The 10,570-nt window shown below is 42.6% G+C and overlaps 1 protein-coding gene across 3 annotated transcripts in view; it reads left to right on the forward strand.

Annotated features, from left to right (window-relative positions):
• Positions 1 to 10,570, forward strand: part of znf148 (zinc finger protein 148) — a 74,758-nt gene that overhangs the window by 57,446 nt on the left and 6,742 nt on the right. For 2 of the 3 annotated variants that reach the window (XM_070875489.1, XM_070875490.1), the window contains one exon: positions 1,731 to 1,849. In XM_070875489.1, the coding sequence (XP_070731590.1) occupies positions 1,731 to 1,849 (119 nt within the window). Of the gene's footprint in view, positions 1 to 1,730; positions 1,850 to 7,101; positions 7,295 to 10,570 lie in introns of those variants that run through there. The other variant, XM_070875491.1, reaches the window with a different exon arrangement.

The raw sequence follows: 10,570 nt of genomic DNA on the forward strand, positions 1-10,570 counted from the left end.
TCTCTCTCTCTCTCTCTCTGCCTGTCTCTCTCTCTCTCTCTGCCTGTCTCTCTCTCTCTCTCTCTCTGCCTGTCTCTCTCTCTCTCTCTGCCTGTCTCTCTCTCTCTCTCTGCCTGTCTCTCTCTCTCTCTCTGCCTGTCTCTCTCTCTCTCTCTCTGCCTGTCTCTCTCTCTCTCTCTCTCTGCCTGTCTCTCTCTCTCTCTCTCTGCCTGTCTCTCTCTCTCTCTCTCTGCCTGTCTCTCTCTCTCTCTCTGCCTGTCTCTCTCTCTCTCTCTCTGCCTGTCTCTCTCTCTCTCTCTCTGCCTGTCTCTCTCTCTCTCTCTCTGCCTGTCTCTCTCTCTCTCTCTCTGCCTGTCTCTCTCTCTCTCTCTCTGCCTGTCTCTCTCTCTCTCTCTCTGCCTGTCTCTCTCTCTCTCTCTCTGCCTGTCTCTCTCTCTCTCTCTCTCTCTGCCTGTCTCTCTCTCTCTCTCTGCCTGTCTCTCTCTCTCTCTCTGCCTGTCTCTCTCTCTCTCTCTGCCTGTCTCTCTGCCTGTCTCTCTCTCTCTCTCTGCCTGTCTCTCTCTCTCTCTCTGCCTGTCTCTCTCTCTCTCTCTGCCTGTCTCTCTCTCTCTCTCTGCCTGTCTCTCTCTCTCTCTCTGCCTGTCTCTCTCTCTCTCTCTCTGCCTGTCTCTCTCTCTCTCTCTCTGCCTGTCTCTCTCTCTCTCTCTCTGCCTGTCTCTCTCTCTCTCTCTCTGCCTGTCTCTCTCTCTCTCTCTCTCTGCCTGTCTCTCTCTCTCTCTCTGCCTGTCTCTCTCTGCCTGTCTCTCTCTGCTCCTTTATTGGCAAATGTCCCACAGCAGTTATGAAATAAATGACTTGTTAATTATGTTTTGGTGGTGATCTGTGAAAGATTCAGTAGCATATAATTTGTGTGGATTTATATTTACTGATAAATTGTGCAATTTTCATTCACCAGTGGTTCAGCTGTTTAAGGCGTTGGGTAGCTGAGATAGACACAGCATCCCACATTTAATCTCCGATCTGTGCTGAGTTAACTGATCTCAGTCAGGCCAGTGCTAAGGCTGCTACACTTAGCCTTGAGGCATCTGGATTAGGGAAGGAAAATCAACCAAGGTTCCTGCTCCTCACCGATGTTCATTATCCATTTATGCATCTTCGACAAAGTAACAGTTCATTCCCTACATATCAGTATTTTGTCTTTCGTGTCTTGTTCTGTCGTTTTCGATAAATATTCTCCTTGTTTGGCAGGCACAGATTCCAACTGGTTATTTAACTGTTTCAAAGTTTTTACAGAAGCTTAATTATAGTGTAGCACAATGTGCACATGTAATGATATCCAACAGTAATTTCAACATTAATCGATACCCAATAGAGTGTCTATCTTGGGTATAATATTTCCAGCCATCAAGTATCCTGCTGATGCTTGCTCTCTTGGCTCACATTTAAAATGGCCAGTTGGGTGATGTACCAATGGGCATTCAACATCCATAATCATAATCATTACCAGAAAGGAGTGAACTATTTTGGAGGAATGCAGAAAATTGGGGAGAAGAAGTGTTCCCTTTTTTAAAAAAATGACTTTCAAAATTAATGCTGATTTCTCACATCTTGCATTACTGTGGCCTTCGTTGGCAAAAATAATGAATTTATTAGAGTCTAGAGTTCATGTAAAACTAAATTTAATACATTAACAAATGATGAGTGTAATCATTTGGAAATGGCATTTTCAGGTGAAAAACCTTTTCAGTGTGATGAATGTGACATGAGGTTCATACAGAAATATCATATGGAGAGGCATAAGCGAACTCACAGTGGAGAGAAACCATATCAGTGTGAATACTGCCACCAGGTAAGAATTAATTTAAAGTATTTGTCACTAAATGTGTGAAGCACTGATTCATTGTAGAATTTTACAGCATAGTAGAAGGCCATTAGCCCATCGTGCCTACCCTGGCTCTCTGAAAGCTATCCATTTAGTTCATTTTGCTCAGTTCTTTCCCCAATACCCTTGATTTTTTTTTTCCCGCCCTAATTTCAAATATTTATTCAGTGGGATTAGATTTCCAAACTCTCCTTATCCTTCAAAATGTTGAAAACCTTGTCGATTTTCTTAACATCATTCTCTTTCCTAATGAACAGAGCTCCAGTTTCTCTTTGCTCAGTAGTAAAACCTCTCATCCCTGGCGCATCTTATCCCGTCCATGGCCTTGATATATTTTCTAAAGCAGAGTGCCTAAAACTGTAGCCTAACTAATGAGTTGTATAGTTTTAGCATTACCTCTTTGCTATTATACCCTATACCCCTATTTATAAAATCTGGGATCCTATATATTTTTCCAACAGCTTTTATCAGTTTGTCCTCCATTTAGGAAAAATAAACTTGCACTTGTACAGCAACTTTCAGGATCTCCTGCTATCCCTTCACACTATATTTATCCTAATATTGATTGGGGCCAATATAGTATGAAGGGTATTGAGGGTGCAGAATTCCTAAAATGCATTCGAGAACTTTTTTAATCCATATGCAATGAGCCCAACATGTGAGCGGGTGGTTCTGGATTTAGTTTTGGGGAAATTAAGCTGGGCAGGTGGAAGGGGTATCAGTGGGAGAGCACTTTGATGGCAATGACCATAATTCAGACAGATTCAAGGTAGTTGTGGATGAGGACAAGGATAGACCAGAAATAAAAGTTCCAAATTGGGGAAAAGCTAAGTTGGGAACTGATTTGACCACAGTGGACTGGAAATAGCTACTTGAAGGTAAATCTGTGTCGGAACAATGGGAGGCATTCAAGGAAGGAGATCCAGAGGGCTCAGGCCAAACATGTGCCCTTAAAGAAAAAGGGTGGGAATAACAATTCTAGAGCCCCCTGCATGCCTACGGACCTAGAGGGGAGGATAAAGAATAAAAGGGAAACTTATGTCATGTACCGCCTGCTAAATACTGTAGACTCTCTGGAGAAATATAGGAAGTTCAAAGATGAAATTAAAAAGGATATTAGGAATGCTAAGAGCGAGCATGAAAAATTCTTGGCAAGTAAAATCAAGGAAAACCTAAAGATGTTCCATAAATATATTAAGAGCAAGAGGATGACTAAAAGGGTAGGGCCTATTAGAGACCATGAGGGTAATCTTTGTGGAGGTGGAAGATGTGGGTATGCTTCTTAATGAATATTTTACATCTGTTTTCACAAAGGAAAGGGGCAATGTAGATACTGTTATCAAGGAGGAGTGTGAAACTCTGGATGAAATAAACATAGTGAGAGAGGAGGTATTAAGGGGTTTAGCAACTTTGAAAGTGGATAAATCCCCAGGCCTGGATGAAGTGCACCCCAGGCTGTTGAGCGAAGCAAAAGAAGAAATAGCAGAGGTTTTGACCATCATTTTCCAGTCCTCTTTGGATTCAGGCATGGTGCCGGACGACTGCTAATGTAGTACCCTTGTTTAAGAAGGGAGAAAGGGATAGGCCGAGTAATTACAGGCTTGTCAGCCTAATCTCAGTGGTAGGAAAATTATTGGAAAAAATCCTGAAGGACAGAATAAATCTACATTTAGAAAATCAAGAATTAATCAGGGGCAGTCAGCACGGATTTGTTAAGGGAAGATTGTGTTTGACTAACGTGATTTAATTTTTCGAGGAGGTAACCAGGCGGGTCGATGAGGGTAGTGCATACGATGTAGTATATATGGACTTTAGTAAAGCTTTTGATAAGGTCCCACGTGGCAGATTGGTCACTAAGGTAAGAGCCCATGGGATCCAGGGCAAAGTGGCAAGTTGGATCCAAAATTGGCTTAGAGATAGGAAGCAAAGGGTAATGATCGGATGTTTTTGTGACTGGAAGGATTTTTCCAGTGGGTTCCGCAGGGCTCAGTACTGGGTCCCTTGCTTTTTGTGGTATACTTCAATAATCTAGATTTGAATATGGGGGTATGATTAAGAAGTTTGCAGATGACACTAAAATTGGCTGTGGTTAATAATGAAGAGGAAAGTCATAGGCTGCAGGAGGATATCAATCTACTGGTCAGGTGGGCAGCCCAGTGTCAAATGGAATTTAATTCAGAGAAGTGTGAGGTGATGCACTTGGGGTGGGCTAATAAGGAAAGGGTATACACATTAAATGGTCGGCCACTTAGAAATGTCGATGAACAGAGGGACCTTGGAGTGCTTGTCCACAGATTTCTGAAAGTAGCAGGCCAGGTGGATAAGGTGGTTAAGAAGATATACGGAATGCTTTCCTTTATTGGCTGAAGCATAGAATACAAGAGCAGGGAGATTATGCTTAAATTGTATAATATACTGGTTAGGCCACAGCTGGAATACTGCATGCAGTTCTGGTTGCCATATTATAGGAAGGATGTGATTACACTGGAGAAGGTGCAGAGGAGATTTACGAGGATGCTGCCTGGAATGGAGAATCTTGGCTATGACAGATTGGATAAGTTGGGTTTGTTCTCCTTGGAACAGAGGAGGCTGAGGGAGACCTCCTGAGATGTATAAAATTTTGAGGGGCCTGGATATAGTGGGTATCAAGGGCCTATTTCCCTTGGTGCAAGGGTCAGTTTAGGCTGGTTGGTGGATGGTTTTGAGGGGAAGCTTCTTCACGCAGAGGGTTGTGGGGTCTGGAACTCGCTGCCTGGAAGGGTGGTGGAGGCAGAAACCCTCACCACATTTAAAAGGTGCTTGGATATGCACTTGAAGTGCCGTAACCTGCAGGGTTACAAACCTAGAGCTGGTAAGTGGGATTAAACATAGAAACATAGAAAATAGATGTAGGAGTAGGCAATTCGGCCCTTCGAGCCTGCACCACCATTCAATAAGATCATGGCTGATCATTCACCTCAGTACCTCTTTTCTGCTTTCTCTCAATACCCCTTGATCCCTTTAGCCGTAAGGGCCATATCAAACTCCCTCTTGAATATATCTAACGAACAGGCATCAACATCTCTCTGCGGAAGAGAATTCCGCAGGTAAACAACGCTCTGAGTGAAGAGGTTTCTCTTCATCTTGGTCCTAAATGGCTTACCCCTTATCCTTGGACTTTGACCCCTGGTTCTGGACTCCCCCAACATCGGGAACATTCTTCCTGCATCTAACCTGTCCAGTCCTGTCAGAATTTTATATGTTTCTATGAAATCCCCTCTCATTCTTCTAAATTCCAGCGAATACAGGCTCAGTTGGTCCAGTCATATGTCAGTCCTGCCATTCCGGGCATCAGTCTGGTGAACCTTCGCTGCACACCCTCAATTGCAAGAACGTCCTTCCTCAGATTAGGAGACCAAAACTGAACACACTATTCCAGGTGAGGCCTCACCAAGGCCCTGTACAGCTGCAGCAAGACCTCCCTGCTCCTATACTCAAATCCCCTAGCTATCAAGGCCAACATGCCATTTGCTGCCTTCACCGCCTGCTGCACCTGCATGTCAACCTTCAATGATTGACGTACCATGACACCCAGGTCTCGTTGCACCTCCCCTTTTCCTAATCTGCTGCCATTCAGATATTCTGCCTTCATGTTTTTGCACCAAAGTGCATAACCTCACATTTATCCACATTATACTGCATCTGCCATGCATTTGCCCACTCACCTAACCTGTCCAAGTCACTCTGCAGCCTCTTAGCATCCTCCTCACCGCTCACACCGCCACCCAGCTTAGTGTCATCTGCAAACTTGGAGATATTACACTCAATTCCTTCATCTAAATCATTAATGTATGTTGTAAATAGCTGTGGTCCCAGCACTGAGTCCTGCGGCACCCCACTAGTCACTGCCTGCCATTCTGAAAAGGACCCATTTATCCCATCTCTCTGCTTCCTGTCTGCCAACCAGTTCTCTATCCATGTCAATACATTACCCCCAATACCACATGCTTTGATTTTGCACACTACTCTCTTGTGTGGGACCTTGTCAAAAAGCCTTTTGAAAGTCCAAATACACCACATCCACTGGTTCTCCCTTGTTCACTCTACTAGTTACATCCTCAAAAAATTCTAGAAGATTTGTCAAGCATGATTTCCCTTTCTCATGCTGACTTGGACCGATCCAGTCACTGCATTCCAAATGTGCTGTCGTTAACCTTTTATTGGTTGGCGCAGACACGATGGTAAGTACTTCAGGGAATTTAACATGGCAAGAGTGATCTCCTGGACTAGTTTCGATCGCCTGGATGGGTCGGAGAGGAATTTTCCCAATTTTTTCTCATGGCTCTGGGTGGGGTGGGATGGAGTGTAAAATGTTGCGATACATATGGTGTCGCAGTTGTGTGGAATGGACTGGTTGGGCTGGGTGCTCTTTACCTGTCCACCATTGTTCATTGTTTGTAGGTTTATATGTAACCTTCAGGGTTGCTGACCGAGGGCCGTGTGGCTCTTTGTTGGCCGGCGTGGGCACGTTGGGCCGAAATGGCTGCCTCCTGCGCTGTAGTTTTCTATCCCATTGTGCTTCACAGAAAATTAAGTACTTTTTTGAAGCGTAGTCACTGTTGCAGTGGTTAATGGATGTTTTTTTTTAATTGGAAGGATGTGACCAGTGGTGTCTTTGGGAGTCAAAATTAGGACCATTGTTCCTCAATTAACCACTACTCTTTTTTTTATGTCCTTCAGCCAACTTCTTATCCATGCTGCCCATGTTCCTTTTTAATACTTTGTGCTTTAATTTTAATAAGCCTCCTTTGTGGCATCTTTTCAAATGCCTTTTGAAAAACCATATATTGTTCATTGATATTTTAAAGTCCCTTTCTGTGCTAAAAATGTTCAACATCCAACAATTTGAATTAAGCGATGCAAATAACAACAAAGTGGGAATTTGCTGCTCAAAGTTGAATTATCAGATCATTTGAATTAAGCAACTTCAAATAAGGTGTAGTCTGTACACATCTGCATATCCCTCTTCATTACATTGTGCTAATTCCTCAAAAAATGATTAAAAATGTCAAGCACAACTTGCCACGTTCAAAACCATGCTGGCTGTCCTTAATAAACCCATATCTTTCTAAGTGATGTCAATTTTCTGCACATTATGGTATCTAGTACCTTGCCCTCTGCTGGTATTGGGTTGTCTGGGCTGTTGTCATCCATTTCTTTCTCTTTCTCTTCCTGAACAGGGATACTACATTGGTAACCTTCCAGTTTTCTGGCACAACTTCTCCAAGGATATTTGAAAGATTGTGAACTAATCCTCTATTTCTTCTCTGAAGATTCTGGGATGCATGCCATCAGAATCTAGTGCCTTTTCCAGAGTTTCACTTGCATTTCCGTTACTGCTATGCTATCTTTTCTGTAGTTTTCTATAAAATTCTTTCACCACCTCCTTTTGTACCCTTTCATTTCCACTATTATACTCTTCTGTGAACATATGAAAATGCCGGACAGGAATGCCTAATGCATCACAGTGTATACACTCTCCACCAACCCAGCCAGATCCGTGCAACCTCCCAAGAGAGGTGCAAAAACATTAAAAACCCAGGCCAATCGGAAAAATCTGGAAAATTCCTCTCCAAGCTGCTTAAGCGATTAAAACTGGTCAAGGAGATCACATTGGCCCTGATTTGCGTTAGAGGGTACCTACCTCTTGTAGAGGGTGATCTCTGCCCCAGCCAGAACCAGGTTAAGCAAGCTCTCACTTGCAGGAATACAGCATGAGCGGCAACCTGTTCCACATGTCCACTATTCTCTCTGGAAAAAGAAGAACCGCCGAGCATCCAACCTAATACTGCCCTTGCATAACTTGTAAGCATGACCCTGGTCCCCCCTACCTTATTCAGTTGAAAAATTGGTCCACAACTATACAATCTAGTCCCTTCAAGCTTTTCTAAAGTATACAGGCTCAGCCTCTTGAGCTTCTCTTGGTAGCTAAGGCATGTTTAACTGGGAATTTATCTTGTGATCTATAGCTTCACGGTATTGGTCATGAATCTTTCGAGATTAGTGCACTAAAATACCCAAATCTCTTTCACCATTGGCTTTACTACTTTTCCCTGTAGGTGTCAGCCTTGGTTCAGTGGTAGCATACTCTCTCCTCTGATTGATTCAGATGGTTGAGTCCAAAAGCTTGAGCACATAGTGCACGGTCAGCCTGGATTATCAGGTGCTGTCTTATGGATGAGAAAGACAGCACCTCATAGGATACTTTAAACCGAGGCCCCAACTGCCCCCTCGGGTTGATGTAATAGATCCCATGGCACTATTCAAAGAAGAGCAGGTAAGCTCTCCCGGTGTCCTGGTCAATATCGATCCCTCAACCGACATCACAAAGAACAGATTATCTGGCCAAGTCTCTCGTTGCTGCTTGTGGGATCTTGCTGTGCGTAAATTGGCTGCCACCTTTCCCTACATTACAACAGTATCTACACTTCAAAGGTACTTCATTGGCTGTAAAGCACTGAGACATCCTTGGGTTGTGAAAGGTGCTATATAAATGCAAGTTCTTTACTTTTTTTCCTTTTGTAGTTTTATGTAATTTTAGCATAACTAAACTTTTTTAAGGTAAACATAATTTTCAAATGCTGGCCCAACGCATTTAAATCTGCATCCCCTACAGTCCTAACTCTCTCATAGCTTGGTATCATGCAGAGCCTTCAGCGAATGGGTACTGATTCTAAAAATGATGCAACTGAAATTTCAAAATGAACACCATGCATATTCTTTGAGGTTGTATGCTCGACTATCCATCAGCACCTTTATAACTTTGAAACATAATGGCTGGAATTTGCAGTTGGGATGATGGCGAATTGGCAGCGTTTACAGTCTTTGAAACTGACCGCAACTTCACTTCGAGATTTGGCGCAGGTGCACGTGGAATTCCTAAAGTTGCGGTCTGTCATTGACTGCTCTGAAACAGGCTGCGCTGTGCCCCCCGCCTCCCCAAGGGAGCCAGCAATCTGTGTACTCGCCCAAATCAGGGAAACTGATGCAAACTTTGGCTCTTCTGCAGTGGTACACTGTTAAATTCCCCACTAAAAGTTAGACCCATAACTGGATTTAACCGCGTTATTACTGCTAAACAAATGTTAAGGGCCTGGAAAAACAAATTTCAATTTTGTGCAGTTTGAAATTTGTCCATTTTAATAAAAAAATTAAAATTTAAGAAACTTTTCAAGTTTGCCATCTTTATTTCAGGTTTGCCTTTTCCCCCATGTGAGAGCCCTAATCTTTGTTTTGCTCTAACATTTTTTTAAAATTAGAATTTTAAAAGCTTACTCACTTCCTTGTTCACTGAGAATTCTGCCTTTTTATTGGCTGCTTAGACAGCTTGTTGATGTCGCAACAGTTCATGCAAGGGGTTCCCCACTATACTTCATTGATTTGAATAGAATGTCGGAAAACCCGAAGTTCTCGACACAGGGATAGCCAAGATCTTTGCATGGAGCGTACTTCGGAGCCAGTGGCAATAGCCTTCTCTTTGTCGCTGACCGCAAATTCTGGGCCGATGAATTTATTATTGAATCATAGCCTTAAGTTAATACTTCAGTTAACCCTTGGTCCCCATTCAGACCAGAACATTCCTTGTCCTTCCAATATTAGGTAAGCCAGGGTAAGCCAATGAATAATACTGTAGTGCTCCTGCTTTCTTAATTGGTAAATTGGTTTGCTTTAGCTGCTATGAATAGTAGAAAAATGATTAAATCACAGTTTGTACAATGTTGATTTCTGTTAGTGCGAATGTACCCTCCAAGAATCACACTTCACTCCGGGTCGGTCCATACATCAAAACGGTTTATTACACCGGCGGGGAGATGAAGCTACTGGTGGGTCCAGGTACACCTCTCCGCCGAACAAAGGGTTTCATGGATTTTTATATGTTTTACTACAGTTACATCAGCCCATTTTGGCCAGATACTATCCAATCATATTGATTATAGATTACATATAGATTCAAATAGACCAATAGAAATGGTCTCTAAACATTAGGTGACTGCGTGATTGCCTCATGTGTTGCTAAGGGTAATAGACCAATAGAAGTAGTCTCTAACCATTGTGACTGCGTGATTGTCATGTGTTGCTAAGGGTAATAGACCAATAGAAGTAGTCTCTAACCATTATGTGACTGTGTGATTGTCTCGTGTTACTAAGAGTTATTCATGGTCTGGGCCTCCCTTATCTTACTGTCCTTGGGTGTGCTGTCTTTGGGCAGTCTCCTTATCTTAGTCCTGTTACAGAGTCGTATTGTTCTAACATGAACCAGGACGTCTCGTCTGGCGCCTATTAGCCCGTTGATTAGGAACATCTGCAGAGCTCGTGTATATTCCTGTGTGAGAAAACAGCAGCTATCAGTAACTAAGAATGCAGCCTCTTTCTGCTGGCTGAAATCCCTTGGGGCTTTGCTAAACCACAAGTTGCCATCTTTATACATTTTACACATGCATTTAATACTACAATTACATATTTCGTTCTAACATCTATGCTCCAGGTGCCATTGCCCTAGGGGAAAATCTTTCTCTAACAATTTCTGTAGCAACAATTATATACTTTTGCATTTTAAAATTAACTGAATTTTGTGCAGTCAAATATTAATTTACAAAATATTACATAATTCAAAAAATCTGAATAAATCATCATTTTATGCTATTAACC

Source organism: Pristiophorus japonicus, chromosome 3 (assembly GCF_044704955.1).
Source record: "Pristiophorus japonicus isolate sPriJap1 chromosome 3, sPriJap1.hap1, whole genome shotgun sequence".
NCBI classification, from domain to species: Eukaryota; Metazoa; Chordata; class Chondrichthyes; family Pristiophoridae; genus Pristiophorus; species Pristiophorus japonicus.